The following is a 25107-nucleotide window of genomic DNA, read 5'->3' as shown; positions in this document are numbered from 1 at the left end:
TGATGTTCACTCTGAGATGCAGGTACATCCAGCTGACGAGTCCCAAGTAGGACGAAACGCGCTTCCTCCATTCCACTGCTAGCCACTATCCATCTTTGCTTATAGAGTTCATTAAGTTTCAACGCTCTTTTAAACGGACTCATTTTGCTAATTCACAATGAAGAACGAGCATAAATTCTAATCTAGTGGATTAATTGTTGAGGTAGTAAAAAAAATACCAAAGCGATTGTTTCTTTACAGTCCTTATTGTTAATGACAAAAATACAATTTTTAAAATATGAATGAACTGTAGAGTTGCAATTGTAATATCTTTTAGTGTTCTCCTAATTTTTTTTGCATAAACAGAGCTTGTTTCAATAAACAGTCTGCTTAATTTTTCTCATTCTGTCCAAGTGTATATATTCAAGTTTAGGAATTTGGTGGTCAAAAAGTAACACCTTTTCTCATTACATTTATTTTTTAATTATTAGTCCCCTAATAACATGATTTATTTTTAAATCTAATAACGTATAAGCAACAATTTTCGGATGTTACTTATATTCTGTAAATTACAAACCTGTATTTTAAATGCCATTTAACGCTAAGCTATAGCAAATATTAACATCAAGCCTAACTTTGCATGAACACAAACTTTATAAACCAAAGGTGATTGTGTGGTGTGGGTTACTTAAGTCCACATAAGTAGTATATAATGATGGTCGGGCATTGAATGTATTTCAGTAAAAGATCGATAACAAAAGAGCGGGAATGTAATGCAATTGGTACGGAAATGCATGAACAATAATAATCGCAGACGATGGACTGATATTTACAGAAGAAACGTTCAAGATTGAGACAATCGATTGATAGTTTGCAAATTAACTATTTACTGTGTTTTTATAGTTGAAATCATAAATCAATTGAAGCTAGACCACCATGGAAAACCTGAAAGCACTGGACGGCCGTTTCGTCTCATTGTGGGACTCCTCAGATTTTAATGAGATATTCTGTAATTTTGTCCCCACTCGTATTCCTGTTCACTACAATTGTAATCATTTGAAATCACCTGAATAAATGCTGAAAATGTAATTAAATCATTTGAGTGTCATCAGTGTACAATTGTTTACTTTACATAATCCACTAAACAACATCTACTTTGAAACGTTAAGATCATGTGTCAATTAGACAGATGACGGTAGTCAACACGTGTTTTTACTTATATCGTTTGATTTTTATTTTAGTGATAAATGGGATTTAAGAGTACAAAACATGATGTATCACAATACTGTCTTTAGTTCTCTCAGGGATTTATACGTTTTTTATATCACCATAAGTAAAAATCTATACCTTACTGTGAAGGAAGCATGAAGTTTGAAAATAGTAATCAGACATCCTTATCTATACTCTTTCTTAAAATGAAAAAATGAATTTCAAGCTTCCTGAAGACAGATAATAATATTAAAGATTCCCATTGTGAAGATCAGAACAACACAGATAATAAGTTGGATAGCACTTTTACTTACTGTATTACATTTCTACTTCTTAATTATCGGACTGGTCACTATAATTTCAAAGGAATTAGTTTGTTTTAAAGGACTTCTGTCGAAGCTTTGAAACTGCAATCTTACGCAGCAATTATTATAAGGCTTTCGGAATTCATTTTGAGTAACTATATTCAGTATAACTTACTGGATTCCGGAGTTTAAATACTCCGATAGTCAAACACTTTGTGAAAATAAATGTTGACTTTCATAGTTTAAATCACTAACTGATTTTAGTTAGACCACTGTTCAAAACCAGGAAGTGCTAGAAAATTGCTTTGTCCTAGTATAGAACTCCTCACCAATGTGTACTCACAACTATGAGACAGAGAATCAAACCCATGACCTTTAATCTCGCGAGTGGATAGTTTGATGACCACAATCAATGAAAGATGAATGTGTGCTATTGTGAATTGATTGAAATTAGACGTGTACGTCACTGAAAGGCGGCTTGGTGGTCTGATGATTAGGGATTCTCGTTGGAGACTGAGGGTGCTGGATTCGTTTCACTGCACCGGATTGGTGGATACACACTCATGAGGATTCTCATAGTAGGTCGAAACGGATGTTCGGCGCTTCCTAATTTATTATTATCACACTTGTGACAAAATTATTTGGTTTCATAAATTTACACACAATAAATGCAGCTTTAGTATTATTTCGTGACAGTTTTTGAAGTGTAGTTTATAAAAACCAACAACTAGAGCAAATATTTTACGGAACACTCAACACTTAGCAGAATAATAAAAACTGTCAGAGTGTGAATAATCCAGAACAATAACCAGACAGACTCGTTACTGCTGATCAGTATTTTACTCATATAGAATATGTTTCCACCTTTCTCTTTCCACAGAATTCATCGACCCGTTCAATCTCTATTTTCAACATCCAGTGGATTTAACAACTTTCGTGGTCTATTAAATCTTGCTGCCTTTATACTTGTCATCTCAACATCTAGAATGGCATTAGAAAACATTATCAAGTAAGTTTTATTGTATATGTAATCTTTTTAATATTGTATAGTGTTTCGTGCAGCCCAGTGATTTTCTATAAAGCTGATTTACTTAAAATTAGATTTTACTACCTATTACAGAAATTTCGCCAGAGAGTTATATTCAGTTTTAGCATGGTGGTGACCCTCTTGTTGTCTAATAATTACACAGAAATCTAAACTGATTGGTTTTTAAAATTTAATTGAGGAGATTAACTTGGAATAAGTGTTGATTGCATAAATCGATAACAGTCTTAATCACCTGGTCAACTACCATAAAATCTAATGTAACAGAAGGGAGAATTTATCTTCCACAAGCCTATCTAGTGTACATCAACGTCAACCCCAGCATTAATAAACACTGATGTTTTTCAGAATGATGATATTTGTATCGTAAATGTATAAACAGCTATGGTATATTGGTGAGTGAGTGGGAGAATTTCAGTATATTTTTATTGTTCACTGTAAATAGGTAGCATCTAAAATTAAAATTTATTGTACAACGGGTTTCACTTATCATTCTATTAGTCATCAATAGCTATTCAGAAATGACTTTATAGGTTATTGCGTGCAGTCTACATTCTTAATATTTTAAACTTCGACCTGATTCTAATGCTCATTATGTTGTGACTTTAAGGCCGCTAGTGATCACATGATTTATTCGCCAACCGAAATACAACTTATACAATCTTAGTACTGTGCCAAACCAATGACGTTTGGCCGGTATGAACAGCGTAGCGTCCTTATTGTTCCTTTATTCGCCTAGCTCGTCCAGTCGAGTCCAGAACGCCAATAACAGTTCCCGCCATGTGAATCACTTATTTCAAACATACTTGGTTTCTATGATAGCCAAACAGATCACATCACACTATAAAATAGGAAATAACATTTACACATGATGAAGCCAAAAAGTGGCTGTGAACGTGGGAGATGGTAATTAATTAACTGACCATAGTTTAAGAACAGTAAATCGTATAGCAATAGTCTAAGGGTCAAAATAAAACTTATAATAAGAGGAATATAAATATACATAATCTAGTTGCTGAACAGTTATACAATAGGAATATATATATGATATTAGCCCATTATTAGTTCTCAGAAGTTACCCGTAATTTAATCTTTATTAGGATATAACACATTCCATTTACATTGGCCGAAATTAAGTAACAACAGTTGGTCTGGTTCTGTCGGCCTCCCAGCTTCCTGAAATACATACTGCTCAAGTTTAAGTAAATACTAAGTTAAAACTGTTTCAACTTTTGATTCTCCCTATGCTACATGTAATAGTAATTCTAGACGAATAAAAACAATTACAGGGTTTAAAGGATAATGTGTCCATTATAAGACTTAAAAATCACGAGCCTATTTTTATCAGTTTACTTACAATTAGAACAGTCATTCAGGAATTCATTTTACAATTATTGTTCACTTGGAATTAAATTCCATTTCTTCAAGAAAGCTCAACTGGACAGGGGCTGTTTTATTCTTCCAAGTTTACTGGATTTATTGAAAGTACTGCTAGAAGAATTCAAATAAGTCCTACACAGCGATTTATCAAATCTTTATTAACGAGTTGAAATATTTGGGTTTTTTTCCAAATCAAGATATTTTAATGATGATTACACTTCATGAAGTTAAACTATAATTTATTGATTGTTTGACACACTTCAGTAAATTTACTTTTTAAATCAGTCACATTACCTTACTATAATTCTCATAACTACGGTCATATTATATTGATTGGCACACTTTTTATTTTGCATAATCTAATGTTATCATCATCTTTTTTCAAGTTTTTACTTTATATTCACGTATAAACATTAAATTTGTTAATAAATTACAGTTTTAGTTAAGGTTCTAGTGATTAAATTAATTAGTGTAGTCGTGTAAAACCAGATATCTGAGTGGACTTTGACTTAGATTGCGTTATCTATGTGATATTTGTTATATGCATCTTGATCAATTTACAATGTTTTTGATAAGATGAAAAGTGTTGTACTATTATCATTATTATTATTTACTATAACAGTCTTGCGCAGTTGATAATTTCATTTCTTTGATATCCAACTCTAAAAGTTATTGAATATAATTGTACGTTGTAAAGTCTAACTTATCTATTCTTGTAAAGATACACTCAAAATTATTAAAGTCAAAGTAGTTAATTGATCTTCAGACACCGACAAGAACAAATGAAAAGTGAATGTAATTGGACTAAAGCAAACGGATTCTACAATTTGAGACGAAAAAAATCTACAAAAGGAATTATTTCTAGTTTACGCTTTCTGTTAATAGCTGACTTATAACGTTAATTGAAACAATATTAAAAATACGACATGACATCCCTTTGAAAATTTCCTTATTGTCATAATAAGATGATATTCATTTCTAAAGTTTCAACTTTATACAAATGAAACTGATTACACTTTCAAAAACCTCTATCGTTAACTAATTCATATTAAAAATATATATCAACCACAAAAGTACTTTGGAAAAACCAGTATAATCCTATCCAAAAGATTACGATTCGAGAAGTGTATGAATCATGAATGATTATTTTGAATATTGAAATTTCCCTCAACAAATTTCACCTTTATACCACTAATTTATGCATCAACTAACCCTTGATCGAATAGTATGAGATGAACATGTTATTTTAGAAGAAGTCGAATTCAGTTATTCAGTTTACTACTGATAAAATTATAATAGCAAAATCTATCCAATGATTTTGCTTGGCAAATTCAATCATATGAAAAAGATATAGATGGATTTTTCAAAGTACAACAGCTGACTATTCCAATTTTTATGGTAAATTCATATATTGAACAGTGCAGATTGTTAACTTTTGTTAATCATAAGAGAAACGGTTTTTATTATCAGTTCAAAAGCTTTACCGTGCATTACTTCGCCTGTTCAGATTTATTATGACTAAGTGTCCTTAAAGTGTTCTAAAGTGAAATCTTTATTCTTAATAATCTCTAGTATCTATTCAGTTACTATCGATTCACCGTATATAGTATTGGTAAACAATGTTTATTTTACATGGCTGTGTAGTCGTCTATGTATAAATACAACAATGTTCCCTACATAATTTATAAATCGTTACAGTTTGTTGAGACTGAAACACATATGATTCAGAAACTTCATTTATTCAGGTCACGACAAATTAGAATACTGGCCAAGTTTATAGTAGTAACCAGTCCAAAGTTATTTAATGTGTTTATTAACTCTAATATCGATCCATTTTACAAACGCATATTAATGCGATTAAAAATGTACATTATGTAGATAAAAAGGAATTTCATTTTATTTTACTTTTCCTAAAGGTTGGGCAACAAACTGCTTGATTATTGTTAAAAGGGACTTGGACATCTACCATCTAGTTACACGTTTTCTATTTAGTACAGATACTACTTAATACATATGCTAATTTAATCTATTTCATACTTGTATATGTTAATCACTGATACTTTGAACAATGGGAGTGAATAAAGACGTTATTTCACTGGCTTAAGATAATGGATCCAAACAAAAACGTAAATGAGTATTGCAACCTATGATTCTATATGAAGTAACATGAGTTTGTCTTACTGCTGAATGACTTAACAAATAACTTTTTGTAAATGAATATAAATGTTTTGCACTCACCAAGCTGATATTATCAACTAATTTAAGTGCACTAATTGTGTAATCTACAGAACTTATACTAAATAATAGATTTTGACCTAATTGTCCAGCTCATCATTTACAACGTAAACAAGGAAAACAATAATCAAGCTTCGGGATGTAAAATAAATAAAATGACTTTTACATTAGTCCATATCAAAATACACTTCCACGTTATATCATTATAAATCGCCAATATGAATCCTAATAAGTTTATTGAAAGTTAGAAAGGTTAAAGTCACATATATGTATTCCGAGAAAAATAAATCAAAATAAGTTGTCCTTAAACATTACTGACACAATAAGTTTCGACTTTGTCGAACAAAATAACTCACTTTTATATCTCATTTCGCTGTCACAATATTAGAATTTAGATGCAGACGTTTAATTTTAGTTCTTCGCACTTTCATCAATCCTAAAATGGATGATAATATAGTCGTTCTGACTTGTGGCCTTGTGCCCTATTAGTATATAACGTAACGATACCGCCAATGAGAGAACGGTGAATTATCGACAGGACCAATGACCCATAAACCCGTACAAGCAATCTAGAGTGCTTATCGGTCCTTCTTCCGGCCTAGCCCTGCCTGTTGAGTCCAGAACACCAATCTCAGCCTCCGTGATATGAGTCATGTATTTCAAACATACTGGGTTTATATACGAACCAAACAGGATCACTTCACACTATAAAATAGAAAATAACATTTGTACAAGATTTAGCCAAAAGTGGTTGTGATTGTGGGAGACTGTAATTAATAGACTGGGCATAACTCAAGAACGGTAAGTTGTATAGTAATAGTCTATGGGTCAAAATAAAGCTTATGCTAAGAAGAATATGAATATACATATTTTAGATACTTAACAAATATACAATTATAATGTATGTATAGTATTAGTCCATAAATAGATCCCTATAGTTACCATTCATAATTCTCATCAGAATATAACAATAGTACCATAAGATACAATGGCGTTAATGATGCTATTAAATAACGAGCTAGAAATAAAGGTTTTAGAACATTTTGAAAAACAACCAGTTCATATTATAAATGATTATCTGTCATAAACTATAACTGATGTATTTCCACACTTATATTGATTATGGCCAAATCAAGGCTATGTATATCAGTTGGTTTCTTTCGATTACAGAATTTAACTTTCTGGACATTTTAAAGTGATTTTACCAGTAAAAGCATGCATGATATTTTTCTCATGTGTTAGCATGGGTACAAATGAATCAGCATTTCTTAAATAAAGAGTTCTCATACTTAACTGTGATTTGTTGTTCTGTTCTTAACATCAAACGTTTGTTATCATTGGTGTACATTAGTTTAACGAGAATATGCATATTTTCAATTATAGTTGTCGAATACATACTTTTTATCAGAAGCGCTTTGGTGGAGATTTTAATAATTTTATAGAGTTGAGATCATGATGCGATTGAAGCTAGACCACCATCGAAAACCTGAAAGCACTGTACGGCCGTTTCGTCCTATTATGGGACTCCTCAGCAGTGCGCATCCACGATCCCACACTCGCGAGACTCGAACTCAGGACCTCCCAGTCTCGCGCCAGAGCACTTAACCGACAGAACACTGAGCCGGCATCCAGTGGTGTTAATGTCTAACTTCAACCAATCCACGAACTTGAGCAACCATTCACCAATGTCATCTCTCAACTGACCTGGTTGAACTCCACTGGTTACTGAGGAGAACTGGTTGCTGAGGAGTCCCATAATAGGACGAAACGGCCGTACAGTGCTTTCAGGTTTTCGATGGTGGTCTAGCTTCAATCGCCTCGTGATCTCAACTCTATAGAATACATAGTTTGTTTGGTTCATATTACTAACTAATTGCAATAAATTCTCCATAGGATTACGGCCGTTTGGAGCTGATAAGGAGTTTTAAAATATGATGAATTCATTTTATTCTGCAAATGTTCTCGCTTTATTCAATTATATATATATATATATATATATATATGACCAGTTTTTACATTTGCTTAATAAACATCTATCAAATCTGACTGAATATAAAAACAATTTTGCTTCTTATTGTTCAGGAAACATCTTTACGTTTCAAACTTAAAACCTTATCCAGAATGAATTTTTTCAGGAGAGGATAAGATCGTCCACTTAGATAATAGGGATTCTTGAAGGAGTTTGCTCTACGACAGGTCAGTTTGTTGTTAACTATTACACCTGAAACTGACAATTCTTTTACAAGTGTGTGTCGAGAATTATATTTCATCAAACTGACTGAATCAACTCATATAATTACTAATCCTAATATTGTATATAGCAAATTACTAAGTAGTCGGCTCAAATCTTTTTTAGGCAAATTTTCATTTTAAAAAATGACAAAATGTTCTGCAAAGCTCACTTTTCAACTAGTTCATTATTGTATTATATCTCCTCTTAAAGCAAAAGTCGGACCTATCTCCGTTGGTTACTGACTTGACCTTCAGTCATCTCTATGGATTAGGTTCACTATAAAAAAGGAACTATATTCAATGCATCTTTGTTAGCCTCATATAAAAACAGTTCCTGTTTTGTTGTATTCGTAGAAAAGGTGGAATGAAATACAGGTTTTGAAAGGAACACTTCTATCTTGGGCACATGACTAATGTGGTGAAGTTACAAAGTCACCTATCTTTGTGTATCCTTACTTTGTTTCATTCACATGGTTAAGCAACGGCATCCAGCAATTACATCATTCTACGTTTTTATGAAAAAATAATAAAAATAAGAAACAGAAATTTAGCATGTCAGCTTCTTCGCAGTAAAGTAGAAATCGCAAATACGTTATATAGATCAGTTTTAAAGTATATTGTTATTTGATTTTTTGTCTGCTAGAACAATTCTTTATATCTCATTCAACTTTATTTACTTACATCGTTGCGAAGATTATTGATACTATTCTTTACGTAAATCTGCAGTTCTTTGTTGTGTCATTTTCTCGGTCAGTCTTGTCACATTTTTTTTAATCGATTTATGCCATATTCATAAATAGTGATTCAATAGATCTAAAACTTGTAACAAAAGTCACTTTCTATGGAGATTGAAAGGTAATATTAATCACTAAATTACAGATGATGTGGAAATTTTACAATTTAAGGAACGGTGGACAACTGTTCAATTCAGTCTGTTTATCAAATTAACTGTTGATCTCATAAAGCCAAACACAAGAATGTAAACAATTAATTGTATTCATTATTTCTTGCAAGTAACTTATATGCACGGCAGTTATTTTTACAAATGGAAAAGTTAAAAATGGCAACTTTCATGTCATTTCATAACCCTTGACCTTTACAAGCATGATGATCCTTAAGTTTTTACATGATGTCATTAAGAAAACTCACAAGAGCAGTGTATGTGTATGCATCACTCAGTCGCTTACTATTTCGATTGTTATAAGTACGGCAGGATTTGTTTAAGTTATAGGTTAGCTCCAAACTAGAGAAAAACAGCTTCGCAATGTTTCACATATATTAGGGCACAAAAATGAACTAAGAGAAAAAGTAAAGTCCAAGAGACATGGAAGAAAATACCAATTCATTTGCACTGTTGTGAAAGGTTACAAATTCATTTTGCTCTATCAAACTGTTTATTGAGTTTTTTTTACTTTAGAAGCATCTCTCAGTACATATGAGGTTGAAAATCCTGTAACTTCGAAATACTCAGTGTCATATTAGATGTGTGATACGGATAACGTATTGATAGTTATTGTAACATTAGACGTTTTGTACTACAGATTGAGGGAAGTTATGTTTATGTTTTATTGTTTTCACCCAATTTAGAACAAGGTAAAACAACATTGTGCTTAAATCGTCAGAAAGTTTCTTCAACACTAATAAAAATCAAATGGTGCCCGTTGAGTGGCTTTAAGGTGCATTATTTGGTGGCTGATTCAGTGGTGTTAATATTAATTATTTCTTTATGGAACTGATTTCCTTTGTCATCGGTTCTGTAGAATAGTAGATCAATAAGGAATACCAAGTGCTATGCCGTTTGATTTTCATTATTTTTAATTTTCTATTGATGCTTTCTGAAGTCTAGACACTTGTTTTCTCCACTTAAAACTCGCGCATACTGCAAACAAAGTTGATTACTTCAGAATAGCCGACAGGAACCTGTTCTGTTTTTTAAATATTTAGTATTTAAAATAATTATCTAGTTTCTTCTTAACTTCAAGGATTTACTGTCTTATTAAAAATTTATACATTGTACTGTATTAATAGACTAATCAGAATTCTAGCTGTCTTACTTCGATACCGAACTTCCAGTAAAGTTATCAGACACCACATCAGATTTCTATTACAAAAAACAGTTTATTTAACATTTAACATAAATAATGACTTTACATCTTTGATTTCGTTTCCATGATTTTCACGATACATGCTTCAATGTAACTATGAATTCGTCATTCTTTTTTGAGCGTAACTTTAATACAAACATAATTTCACTCACCATTCAAGTTTTAAGGAATTCTTTACGAAATGATTGTGACTATTTATCAAGTGCGACAGCGCATACCAAGTAAATTCGTTCATTGTATTTACGTAGTAAGAAGTAATAAGCTTTGGAGTAACTAGGATAATGAAAATTGACTAGAATTTATGATCAAGAAGTGAATACAGTGCCCATTTGGTTGATATTAACTCAATGATCAATTTTGTGCTCCTTTGTCTGTCCTAAGTATTTTTAATTGAATAAATAATCAGTTCTGACTGTTGAAATATATCTCCTGCTTTTACCAACCTGTTTTTACAAAAATGTTATACTGTCGATGGCTTGCAAAGAAGAATAAATTGTTATAGCCCTTAACATAAAAATTTTCCTGGATGGTGTGCTGGACTTTTAAAGAGTTTAAGATGTTTCTGTAAAGGAATCTTAGGTCATCAACTAAGGTTGGTCAAAACACTTTTGAAAATCGATTATAATTAGATAGGAAGTTTGTTTTGTTATAATAATCATCCATAGAACATTCTTGAAACTATGCTGTTGTCATCAAGAGCTAATAAGGTATAAATTACAACTAAACAGCCTGATTTTATATAAATATTTAAAGTACTTATTTGAACTGGAATCTATAAGATTGTTTCTAATCAAAGCGCAGCAAAACTTACCTAATACTGAAGATTACCTAACACTATAAAATGTATTATCAGTTTTAGAATACTCTAATAAGGAAGTGATTATTTATAGTATTAAAAACTACTTACATTTGCTCTTGGATATTTAGAGTTGTTCGATATGATGATATGGACTGGCTGGGACTCATCAGTTTGTGTTCATGTTTATCTGTCAAAAGACTTTATTTTTATTACAACCATGGTCATTAACATTAAACCAGTGAAACTCAGCTTGGTATTTTCTCTGAATTCTCTACGTTAATATTTACATGATATAGACACAGATTTATAAACTAGATGTCTTTGACCACATGTAAGTGTGGGGGCTTTTACGTAACTCAGTAGACTAGAGATCAAAAATTAAGTTTAGTGTAATATGGTATACTAGAGCATTTAAAAGGTATTGACCAAATTATTATAGATATTTAGGTTATAAAATTTAAAAAAAACCATGTTAGTAACTTTAGCAGATTCCTTAAAAGTTGATTGTTTCTAACTACTTTGATGTCCCATCTCAATGAAGAAAAACAACCGTAAGAGTCGAGTAATTTTAATCATTCTTTTTTCAAGATACTTATTAGCTGCTTAGGACCTAAAAACGTGAACTAATTTTACGGATTGAAATTTATTTGGCTAAAAATATGCCACAAGAGCTAATCGCAGAAACGTTTTGTATCTGAAACCAATAGAAGTGAATATCCGAAGTAACATACGTTGCAGATAAAACCATCTACTAATGGGAGGATCAAATCAATACTCAAAAACATAAAAAAAGTTTGACAAACTCATTTAAAAATATCAGTTTTCTAAAAACGATGAACTTTTTACAGGATTTATTAAAGTAGGATTACAGTTTAACAGCTTTTAACAGGCTTGAAAATGGAGGTGATCGGAAATCAGGCAAATATTATAAGATGTTTTGAATCATCTAGAAAAGACCAGGAAATAATTCTCAAGCTATACTTTCAGACAGTTCAGTTCTGAATAAGGTATACTTTAACCCACAAAAGAAGTGTAACTATAAGTTTGAAACTATCGACTTACATATATTTTTGCAAAACAACTAAACTTATTTAAATATACTACATGAATAAGTTACAGATTGATAATATTCACTCATTGACTGCTTACGTTTTCGTTATAAAATCTATTATCTTACAACCTGATGTATTCAATCCATTGCAGTGATGAGTGAATAAATAAATTTAGGGTTCGATAAAGATTATTATAATTATAATTATTCATATGGTTCTATTTAGTGTTTAACGAACACAGGATGACTAGTAGTTTCGAGTATATATATAACTAGCTTCCTGTCTTCATTAGTCGTGTATTAATTGAAATTTATACACATCTTTGTAAACGCAGTGTTATTTTAAGAGTGTGGCTCATATCTGCTTTCATGAAGAGTGGAGTCTTATTCACAAAGAACTAATTAGCTGTTTTATTCTACGGTACAGCTCTTCGCGCAATATATCATTTATTCTTCTGTTAACGGAAATACGGCTTTCAAGATCTAAAAAACCATACTGTCGTCAAGCCATTGTTAACGAATACAACAGTTGATATCTTTATCTATCAAAGTAGGTATGCAATTATTGTTTATCAATACTTAAACTAATTTAATAAATTACATAGTAATATTTTTTAACCATATATATATATATATATGTATATGGTTGGATTTGATAGATATGGAATCATCATGGATCCATTCTCATGGATTCGATTTCTTTTACAAGCTCAACAGAAATGTGCGGTAATTGGATTATTTGGTTGTAAGTTCGTCATCGTTTTCTGATCATTTTTCGTCGTACATAATGCTTTTACTTGTCTTCCTTAAAATCCTAAAATATTTTATGATCTCCTGTCAATCCAGCTTCATAAGTGACCTTTAGAGAAACTATTATTCATCTATTCATAAAGGTCTTTGTTGGAAACTATTAGTAGACTTATTAATGTGGTTATAAATTCACATTTATTTATACTTCGGACTAAAATCACTACTTATACAGTAACCTTTATTTTTAATCGACTTGGTTTGGTTAATGGAAAATACTTTTCGTAGATGCTTTTAGTTGTAACACACTTGTTATGTAAGTGTAGATTTTTCATTAACATAAAATAAAGTCAGTTTTGTTTGATAATCATTGATTGCAAGGGCTGATAAATTAAACTATTTAGTTAAGTTTTGCTTGAAAACTTCAGACCTGCTAATCAAACATCATCAGTATTCTCCAGAAAAACACCCCATTTCAATCAAGGAACTTTGACATGAGTTGTGTATCATTCGCAGTCGGTCTATGTTAAACAAATTTGCCTTTCGTGTAAAATTAATGTTAATCCAGAGCTAAGCAGTGGTTAGATTTCTCAGCCCCATTTGTTGCAAACTAACTGACAACATGAGCTTTCTTCAACTTGTCCAATAATTGATTGGGCCTTATTAATCCGTTGATATTACTACTCATCTTTGTACAACATGAATGTCATCACCAGTTGTGAGAGGACACAAGAACCTAAAACACTCTTGAGTACTTATGAAGATGGGATGTCAGATGTGATGTAAATTGCCATAATTATTGGTCCATTACTAAGTTAAAGGAATGTTCTCAAGTGGTGCTCAGGCCAATCTTATACCAAAGTTGCACGTTGACTCAATCTTTAAGCACCCCCTACTAGTCAGTCAATCACTAAATTTTATTTTAAATTACAAGCTTACATATTTTTTAAACGATGTCAAAATGTTTTCGTTTCACAAATTTCCACCTAGGTACTAATGTATTTATTATATTCGCTTGGTTAGTTGAACGTGCAATTGTTCGTGGTTTAGTTGGTGGTAAATTTGCAATAGCGCTTATTGGTTGGAATTTATTTTGCCTGCTCGCCTTCCCGATCATCATGATATTATCAATGGATTTTAGTCCTCGTACGTTACATATCAATGATTTATGCATTTAGAGATCTTAATGTGTTCTTCATTTGTTTTGTGTATTCACATTTTTTACAAGTATGAATGTCGTGTTCATTAGAGACGTTTAGTCTTATTCAATATATACATTAAGCAAAACGGCTGGCAAAAGACTCATTATGGTATTATGAGTATTTACGAAATATTAAAATTAAACAGTTAAGTCTCATGTGGAATAAATTGTTTTTGAAACGTTTTCAATAAATGATAGAATCTCACCACTTGGTATATCTGTCAAGCAAATGAGTACACAATGGTTGGCTTGTGTCTAGTCTTCTAAGCTAGCTTTTATCGATAAGGTTTGGTGTAAGACTGTGTTGGCAAAAATAAAAGAAACCAGATAAATAAATAAATCTCAATTAATAAACTAACGGACTATTCCGTAGTTTGAGTCACATTAGATTACTATCCGTTGTTATTGAAAGGGTTAAATAAAATGCTTAAAAATCGTTTCTTTTTAATTTTTTGTTATTTTCTATTGAGAAGTAAGATAATTTGAACAGTTGCTCATTTATATGTCTATCTGAAACATCATTTCTCTGTCCATTTCATATGATATTATTTGGAAAAATGAATATTGACGTAGAAAAGCACGGTATGAAATTTTTAACCGAGAATTGTACCCTCTAAGTGATATGAGAATAAACCTTATCAACGTATGTATGCGATGCATGTTACTTATGTCTGTCGACATAAGTAGTATGTAGCACCAGTCAGAAGCGGAATGCCTGGCAGCAGAAGGTTGAGAAGATCGAATCGAAGGGAACAGGAATGTAAACAGAGAGTGATTGTAATAACAATGAAGTTTGAGATAATTGATGGAGGATTTCCTAATGAAGTATTTAATGTATGGTTTTCATATTTTATGAAAGAACTCTGTAATTTTGTGTCAAACAATACATTGGATGTCCGCACGTGAGTTCTTGTACACTGCACACATATTTTAACAGATCAGATGAACGTATTTTCATAACACTGTGATGCTGAAGTTTAAATTGTACAATGTATATATTGTCGAATAATCACTGTCTTGCCCTCAGAATATGCAGTTTAAACATTATGTTAAGTGACTTGGCGATTTTCTCAATTTATTGGGATAAACGATAATCTACTGTTAACTATAGACACCACTCGTCTAAAACATTTATGTCTAGGTCGGTCCACCGCTAGCAGTACATTTTTATGAGCACACACTGACACTAACTATTGAATAAGGATTGGTATTTTTACTTCCTGAACTACAAAAGTAGTTGGTATAATTAGTGTTTTATATGATATAATAATTCTTGTTAACAAAATTCAAATAATCTATCGCAGGGTGTCTCACTTACTTACGATAATTTTTCATATTAATGCTATTTTAGTGTTCAGCGCTCCTGTGCTTGGGGTGTACACTATTGTTTTTCTGAAACTATTTTCGTATGCTGCTGTTAATCGATGGTGTCGTGAATCAAATGAAGACTTGGATAGCAATGCAGATGTGCTTTTGGATGTATTGGGAAAATCGACACCGAAATCAGCTCTCACTCATAATGCCCATGTCAGCAAACCTGAGAAGTTGAATCCAAAACCTATTAACAATAATGTTAATTCTCATCAATTCGATCATTATTCTGAAACTATTAATAAATATAATTCAGTCAATGAATCTCCGGAAGAAAATCATGTAATCAAGCGAAAATGTTCTTCAGTGTTAGAGGATCCAGATATGAACTTTCAAGAAAATGGAGTGAATACTAAAGTAGAGAGCAAAACCGATGACTTGACATTAAAAAAAGAAAACATCTGTGAAGTCACAGAACAAGCTACTAGAAATAGAAAAAGTAAAGTTCCATATTTTTCTCGTAATTGGATGACCTCAGTAAATAATACAAAATCGATAAAGCATCTTAGCCAATTACATAAGAAACATAAAAGTCAACTTAAAAAATGTAAGATATTTCATAGGTTTATTCTGAATTATCTATGGTTATAATTACTTTATTTTATTATTGTGAAGTTGACATGTGAATTCTAATTTTATTCTACCCTTTCCCTATTGTACGCTGTTGGTTAAAACTTGTAATCCCAGTAACATGGTGATGCATTAACAACGGAGTTGATGCTATGAAAACCAAATCATGTGCATGCACTCCCAGATGTTATTCAGATAAATATCTTAGAAAGTTTCATTAGATAAATATAATGTACCTGTGTGACACTAGAAGTAAAAATGCTACTCAATTACCGTAGATGATCACCAGCTTTCCATTCTGGTTAAATACATGTTGATGGTATATCTCTGAGTGGCTTAGAGACTTCACAGCCAAACTTGACAAACTGTTTTGTTGATTTCTACGAGGTTACACTCTATTTTCTGTTCAACGATCCAAAAGCTGTTACACATTTTATGTTCTTAGATTGATGACTCATTTCATTCCTGTTTTCGTTCCACCCTATGTAGTCAGGACATGATGATTTACACGGATGATCGAGAAGTTATTTCCTAACGCGTTTCATAAAGAATTTACTCTTTCATTATGTAGTATATTTAATTTCAGTGGTGGCGCATACCTCAAGGATCCATAGGGAACGCCTCATAGGTAGCAGAAACTAAACAATAAAATGGTTCAAATAGGTTTTCGCTGAAAATAATCTTGTCTAGCAGTTACATGTACAATGATTATCTTTCAGTCTGTTTGATGTGACTCCTTTGATTTGCTTCGAGTATATTCGGTAATTTGTCGATTAGATCATAAAAAGCTTCAAGAAACTTATACATTAACAATGTTCATCTTTTATTAGTGCTTTCTCAAACATTAATTGTAAAAGGAGAATGTCTAACTTCTGACTGAAGAATATATTTTGAGCAGGTTCATAATGTGTCTTTTTAACGGATTACGAAAAGGTGACATTTTTATAGACCATTCGCTATACGGTTCGCAACTGACATTTTAACTCATACAACTAAATCGACATGGAACCAGTAACAAATACAAAAATATAGGTATCATTACCAAGCTTTGACTTGATATTAAATACAGAAATAATTTGGTTGTGTTGGATTGATGCTGCAGAGAGTCCACTACTTGGGTTCCTCCTCTTGAGATTAGAATAATCGGTGGTCATCACATTAATGGAACTGATGGTGAGGTTAGTACACCATCTATTCATTCATAAACACAAATGAGAAAGTTACGCTGTAACCTAATGTATTCTATAAGATCCTTTCAGTCCAACACTATGTAATAATTGGGTTTAATTTAAAGTTTTCTTGTTTAATAATCTATGTTATTAAAAAGTAGAGAAAACTACTTAATCAGTTACCATTTTGAATCCACACTTCTCCGGACTCTTTTCCACCTCATTTCATCATGACTGACAAAAAATTGCTATTTTAAGTTAGAATCACGTCTGTAAAGATAGAACTTAACATTTCTTTCAGTTCTGATCACGTAAAACTGCTCCCTGTCAAGGGATGTTTGATCATTTAATTTTTTAGAAAAAATGATGAAAAAATGAAGTAGTAACTATGACTGCAAAAGACCAAATCAATGTTTTTATATACTGTTTGGAATACTTTTGAAAACTTTAAGTTTGGTTGATTTATGAATGAATCAGAAATTTTATTTGCATCGAAGAGTTGACATACCCCAAGTGAGCAGAAAAATGCAAATATATGTAGGCAAAATATTTCTAAGATAAAGTATCTCCAACCAGACTATAAATGTGTTTATCCTCCGTTTCGTAATCAAGTATAATGACTTGTGATGTTCTTCTCACGTAGCGAAATTCTGTTGTTAACTAAAACTACTTAAAAACCTGATTCACTAAATCTCTAGTAGGTTATAATCAAGCATTGATAACAGTTTCCAGTCAACGCAAAAAGCAAACCTTGAGATTTTTTACATCTACTGACTAACTTTAACAATGACTACTAGTTCGTGTATACATCACATCACTTATTTACACTGATAAAATGACAGTTGCTATAGTCAGAAAGTCACCAAGTGGTTGAAATATTTCAGAACAGCCAGTTTTATGTTTGCTAATTATGAGGATGATGTGCCTAGCATAGTTTATACAGTAAGTCTCTAATCAGTACAATATCATAAGTTTTAATTACTTTCAAAAAGGTATTTGTCTTCCAAACTTATTCATTCACGTTCATCTATTTTCTTTGATTTCCACATTTTCTAACGATTTCTTATAATCCCAAGTAAAAATGAGGCATTATGTCCTTAAAAACTACTAAATAATTTCATATCGTACATCTTAAAAGGTAACTATATTTTCCGTAACTGTAGTTACACCTTTTCGAAATATAATACTTCGTCCAGCTTTTAGTGGAACTGAGTAAATAAGTTTTGCTAAAATTCATAATATTAACTATCTGACTAAGAAATACAGCAGAGGAAATTTCTGTCAGTGTTATAAATCATACCAAACCCAAAATCACCTTGGTTTAAGGATGATACTCTTTGTTCGTAAGGTCAGATTATACATAAGTAAGAAAATAAAAAAAAATGGAGACAAATTTAAAGGAACATCAAAAGCAAAGTAAGGGTAAACAAATAATCAATATAAGATATATTATCTCATCCTTTTTTGCGTTTCTGACCTTCCAAATAACTTCTAGTCAAAAAAATCTGTAGTTCAACTACACCCACATGGTAACCTTGAATAATTTTTGTACGACCGCACCTATAGTTCTGTTTCCTCATTGGTGCTGCTAAAAGCTGTTGACTATGAATGAAAATATAAGGAATTCTGATGAATTATGTTTTTGACAGTTTATGATGTATACGTTTATTTTTATGAATATCAAGCTCTAATAAATAATGATTAGCATCTCCAACAGCTTTTCTCCACCCAGATAAGGTCACAAGATATGAAAGAGTAAACTTCAGAAATATCTATAATCACTAACAGAATCTTGAGGCCGAACTATCCAGTCTGACATAAATCAACATCATCACCATCACTGGTTTAACTCAAAGCACAGTAAACTAACAAAGTAAATCAACAGTCCTTATTATTAGTTTAAGGTCACTATATGAATATGGTCTAACCAGCTGGTTTTGTTCTTTATTATCCTATGGAAAGCTAGTGGATGAAATTATTGATCAGTTAATCGGCTTTTTATATTCGGGCTTACGTTTGTTATCATGGCTATAAAAAATGAAATCGAAGCAAATTGCCAGAAATTTTTATAAATGTAATTATCTACAATTAGTAGGGCCCTTATAGGGTATAGAAATTCGTCGCACAAAAAACATAGTTCAATTTGTAAATAACTATGTCGGTATACATGTCAAAGCAAAAAAGAAATACATAAAGGAAATCTGAATATGTTCCTTAGAATTCCTGTTGATCTTTTGTACATGATTATTTAGCGCGTATGCTTTGCAAGGAACAATATTGAAGGTGCAATTGTAAAGTTGATAAAGTTCAACATTTGTATGACACATTGTACTCAAACAATAGAGTCGAATACCTCAAACTATAAAACTCAAAGAATTTAGATCTACTACCATATGTGACAGTCAGCAAATAACCTGAGTCCATAATTGACAGTTTTTTAGTAACTTAGTTATTTAAAAACTTTAATGTAGTATAATACAGTGTTATTGATCCAGATTCAATTTTAAAGCACAGATCTGTACATTCTAAGTCAATAAGAAACGTCGTGTTTCATCATGTATGCATTTTATTTTATGAACTTCAAAGTCCATGTTAATATTTCTTACAAATAAATCATCCAGCTGAGGAATTATTGAGATTTTCATCGGATGTCACGCATTCAAGACCACATTTCTAGTGCGAAAATGCAGTGACCTGACGCAATATACTACATAGCTACATAAGTAATGGGAAAGAAATACCACAATAAGCAAATGCATATGGTTTAAATAGTTTGATTATCTCATCTACAATTGTCTAATTACATTTTGATGTTATGGATTTTGAATAGTGGAAAATCCCAATCAGTATTTTTGATTCATATTGGTCTCGTTTGTTAAACACGAAGACCAGTATAGATGACAGTATTCTGTGAAATATTTCATCTTGGAAACTTATAACTTTATTTATTTGATGCATAGAAACTTATCAGATAGTTCACCTGTTATGTTTAAGAATTATTTTTCGTAAGCTTCCGGCATTTCATGAAACACTTAGGCTGGATGAAGACTGATGTTCATCTTGCTTCTTAAGTTGACTGAATATTTTGACACCAGTTATTATTTAACAGTTGAAAGAAATTTTTCGCATGAAACAATTTTGAATTTTATCAAAGTCCCGTTGATAGTTAACTTGAAATTATTTGAATAAAATTACGGGCATGGACAAATTACCGTGGTATAATTCGCAAATGAAAAACAGGCTTTCATTTCTGTTTAATAGCAAATTGAGATGTTATAAATCCCATACAATATTTTTAAGCAATAACAAGCACTTATATCGAAAATCTGTAACATGTCTTCTACTTTTTTGTTCCAGCTCAACATTCACGACTTAGTGTATGTGAAAGCAAGGATTATAACAGTATTAGCTCAGACCCAGTTGAGTTAGAAGTAAATGTCTTGGTAAATGATGAATCTTGTATGAAATTCAGTCGTAATTTATACGTTACTTATCCAAACAACTTAACACTATGGGATATATACTATTTCATACTTTCACCAACATTGTGCTATGAATTAAACTTCCCACGTACAATGACAATAAGGAAACAGTTTCTGTTCAAACGCGTTTTCGAATTGGTAAGTGATTATGATGGAGGCGTATATTCACAAATATGCTATTTTGTTGGTTTGGCTTTCACCTCTACAGTCAACAGAAAGATCAAAAGACTTTCGTTTTGAATTCTTTCAGATGAAAATTATGTTGACATAAATCTCGTTTCATCGTTGCTGGAACTCATAATCAGAGAAAATGTTCAGATTTGCGTTGTTCTATTTATTATCATATATGATATAACAATAGATCACCATATTCCAAGACTTTACTGATAATCTATTCAGTTTGCGGTTGTCCGTACAGGAAACTTTACAGTAATAGATTTTTCCCCGAAAAGGTACATTTTAGGCTACTGAATTGATTAGTATGTAATATCCGTTTATTTGTTTCAGAAAAAATATACACTGTGCTATTTGTGTCAAATAATGAATAGACTAATTAAGAAAAAATTGTTATTGATAGAAAATTTTGAATTCCACGTAAAAAATTACTTGCTATCGAAAAGCGCTTTGAATTCATGTGAAATTATCACTAAATCAGACAGTTATAAAACAAAAACACTGAGCAAGAACCTATTCTCATCAGTCTAATGTTAGGTGGTTGTCAGCAGGGAACTTTGTATATAGTTGGCACTTCCCAGCTATGCTTACCTGCACTCTTGAGGAAACTTATGTTCCCTATGAGACACGATCTCGTAACACCCAGATTCATAGCCTGAGACGCTGCCATTGGAGATCCACGAAGCAGCTGACCTCCCATAAGAATGAGATATTAACATTGATTGATCAGTGGGTATAAATCGACATCACGAGTGTGAGTTATGTAAAAAGTAGCAATCATAAGTACGGTTATCTTGATCAGCTACTGTGAGGAATTCCTGAACGATTCAGTACCTAATTATGAATAATTAAGCAACCGAAGCTCATCAAGCGTCGAATATCATTAGTCAGGGTTGAAAACAAAATGAAAATATAAGCAGAACCAGAAAAACATTCTATCATTTAGTTCAAGTAAAAAGAAATGAATATTTGAGAAAATGGTAACTAACAATTATGTCACATAATTTGTAAACTTTGTCTGTACATAAAGTTTCAACTGCATTATTTTGAGAACCATGCGTTTAACAGCTAACAGAAGGTAAATCTGAATCAACTAAGGTAGATAAGCCTGTACTTCTAGAATTTCTGAAAACACTCAGCGTTTCTCTTGTTTTCCAACCGTCCATTAAATTGGACCATACAGAAGTCAAGACAGTCCCAATATTTTCTTTCACAATCCAAATCAGGAGATAGTATTTGGTGTCAATGTTGTGCATTTTGGATGGCCAACTCCATAGAACAGCTGGAAGAAATGTGCAAGACAAGTTGATCCGGTTTTAGTTTAGCAATCTAATAATAATGAGTAAGGCTTTTAAAATATGATTTTTTCTCATAAGCATACTTTTTTTGACTAAACTTGTAAATAAATGTTTCAGCTTAAATTTATTTCAATAGATATTCATCCCCCAACTTATACTCTGCTTGATTCAACAATGGATCCTACCTATACTGTCAAACAGTTACATTCCATTCACAGAATCAAGATTTAGCTTGATTGTTGAACGTTGTTTGAAATTGGCTATACCAAATCATCTCATATGGTTACTGTTTTTCTACCTTGTATTTCATTCCCTATTAAATGTAATTGGAGAGATTTTATACTTTGGTGATCGATTCTTTTACAGCGATTGGTGGTAAGTTCATGATGCTGTATATACATATAGTTCGTTTATGACTCATTTCGAAGAGTCAATCTCTCCAGTTCTAATGAGTAACCGTGAGATTTGCAAAAAATAAAGTCAAAAATAATCACAAGAATTCATTCAGAAGATCTGAAGATTTTATACAACCTGATATCTTGATAAATTCAGTAAACAAAAATAACGACATTTATAGAATAAAATGAATTCGTTTTATTTTGAGGCTTGACAACAGCTCCGAATAGTATAAAGCTGTAATTCATAATATTATTATAGACACAGTTTTACATTACGTACTCAGTGAAGTTAAGTTCAAAATGGCACAAGAAATCATAAAACAGTAAGAAAGCACAAACTTGTTAGCGTGGTAGTTAAGATCGATTAGTATTTATATTAAAAAAAACAAGGTCACAAGAAAAAAAAGGTGATGTCGTTAATATGAATTGAAATGCAAAATGGAAACATTTTCTAATGGGTGGTAATACGTTCAGCCCTCCAATTTGATATAAATATCAGTATTTTGTTTGAAATATGAAATAGAGATTATATAAAGTTTCATAATTAGAATTAATTCAGAATAACAATGAGAGGTTCAGCATAATTTCTTCGTATTTGAAAGTTGAAGTTTAAAGAGTTCGATAGCAATGGTCACTGCAAAGTGGATTAAAAGTAGCGTCTACTGTTTGTTAATTACATTTAACGCCTTGACGATGTTCGCATTTCATTCACTATCCATTACGTATTTAGTAATCGAACTTGTGAACACCTTGAAGTACAGTTAGATAGCAAATATCTCTACAAAATAACCCATTAATGTTACTTCGTTTTGAGTGGTTCGTGTGGCACCAGTTTGTTATGAAAGCTAATTTTGGGCACATCTGAGATTTCACCCATTTATTTTATTCCACTGATTTCAAACCATCAAGAAGAATAATTTTAGTTAAACCAACATTTTTTAGCACGATAATTTCAGTTAATATGTAGTATTTACTTAGTTGTCTCGCAAGAATTTAAATATCAGGTGACTTTTTACTCAGAAACGTAGTTTCAACGTATAATGGATAAACCAGTTTTAAAAAATGACACAACCGATAAGTAGCACACTTCAGAGCTGTAAAATAATAGGCTTCTGAAATTTATGTGGTATAAATGGTTTCTGAAAGTCTTCAAGATTGAGTAAGTTTTATTTATCTACCTATAATGCATGGGGTTTTTTTGTTAATGACAACCTAAAGTGTAATAAAGTACACACGTTTTCCACTTTAAAGTTGTATTAATAAATTCAGAATCGATATGGCATTATTTAGTTTGGTAATTTCCTTTCCTACAAATTTCTCAGCTTTTACCTCCATCACTAAAACAAACATAGTGACTGCACAGTGGGAAAAGGCATCCATTATATGATTATATAAAACCGTCAAATTAAAAAAAAAAACCATTTTTGTTCTCGAACTAGTATTTTGTTAAAAATTTAATAGAGGGAAAGCAGTGAATTCTCATTAAAATCACGTTGCAACCGAATGTACTGTTCAAATATAAGCTTGGTCTACCACCATAACTTGATGAATCTTTTTGTTTCCTAGTGTGTAAAATCCATCGACACAACAAACACAAAATATATATTTTATATAGTTGAAATCATGAGTCAATTGAATCTAAATCTAAAACAATTAGTCCCTTTGATAAATTTCGATAATGCAATGAGAAGACGAAGTTTATCAGAATTATGTGATATATTAGCGCAATACATTTCGAACAATCTGATCACACATATACTTGTTAAGACATTTTTATATGAAAATTAAAAGGTCAACTAGACAGGTTAAGGTAAGAAAATAAATAAAGTACACAAAAACAATGTGATGACTACTCTGGATAATAAATAAGCATTACCAGGGTAGGTTAAGGGTAAGAACAAATTGTTTTTGAACACATAAAGGCGGTTTCAATTTCCGTATAGCCAAGGCTTCAATAAACCTTAGTATACGTCCTTGAAGGTTTTTGTACAACACTACAAATGCTGATTTGATGTCAACCTTATGACCAGTTTCAACTAAATGTTTCGCAATAGAGGAAGATGTTTGTCTATCCTGTGATCTTATTTGACCATTCGAATTCATTTGGTTCTGTAGCCATTTAAGTATGTGTTCCGCCACCCTTATTTGCAAAACACGATTGCTCCTCCCTATGTACGTGTTTCCGCACATACATGTAAATTGGTATACACAATGGGATGTGACACAATCGCTTATGTGCTGTCTAGGTCTATTAGTCTCATGTTGAGACGGAGACTAAAATTAGCCATAAACAGGACATTCTATGCAGCTCAACTTGTCATCATTGAAAAGACAAGGTCGATGTTTCACCAAAAAGA

General features: G+C 31.7%; 1 protein-coding gene across 1 annotated transcript in view; it reads left to right on the top strand.

The window, feature by feature from the left end:
* Smp_127280 (diacylglycerol O-acyltransferase 1) overlaps window positions 1–25107 on the top strand; it is a gene marked incomplete at its 5' end in the record, with an annotated part of 43148 nt that overhangs the window by 6286 nt on the left and 11755 nt on the right. Inside the window, 6 exons of the mRNA XM_018792692.1 lie at window positions 2379–2502; window positions 13000–13085; window positions 14078–14233; window positions 15640–16206; window positions 20756–21018; window positions 22489–22727. Coding sequence (XP_018644126.1) covers window positions 2379–2502; window positions 13000–13085; window positions 14078–14233; window positions 15640–16206; window positions 20756–21018; window positions 22489–22727 — 1435 coding nt within the window. The remainder of the gene's footprint in view (window positions 1–2378; window positions 2503–12999; window positions 13086–14077; window positions 14234–15639; window positions 16207–20755; window positions 21019–22488; window positions 22728–25107) is intronic.

Source organism: Schistosoma mansoni (assembly GCF_000237925.1).
Source record: "Schistosoma mansoni, WGS project CABG00000000 data, supercontig 0187, strain Puerto Rico, whole genome shotgun sequence".
Lineage (NCBI taxonomy): Eukaryota > Metazoa > Platyhelminthes > Trematoda > Strigeidida > Schistosomatidae > Schistosoma > Schistosoma mansoni.
Note: the sequence above shows the minus strand (reverse complement) of the source record. Positions and strands in the feature narration are given on the sequence as shown.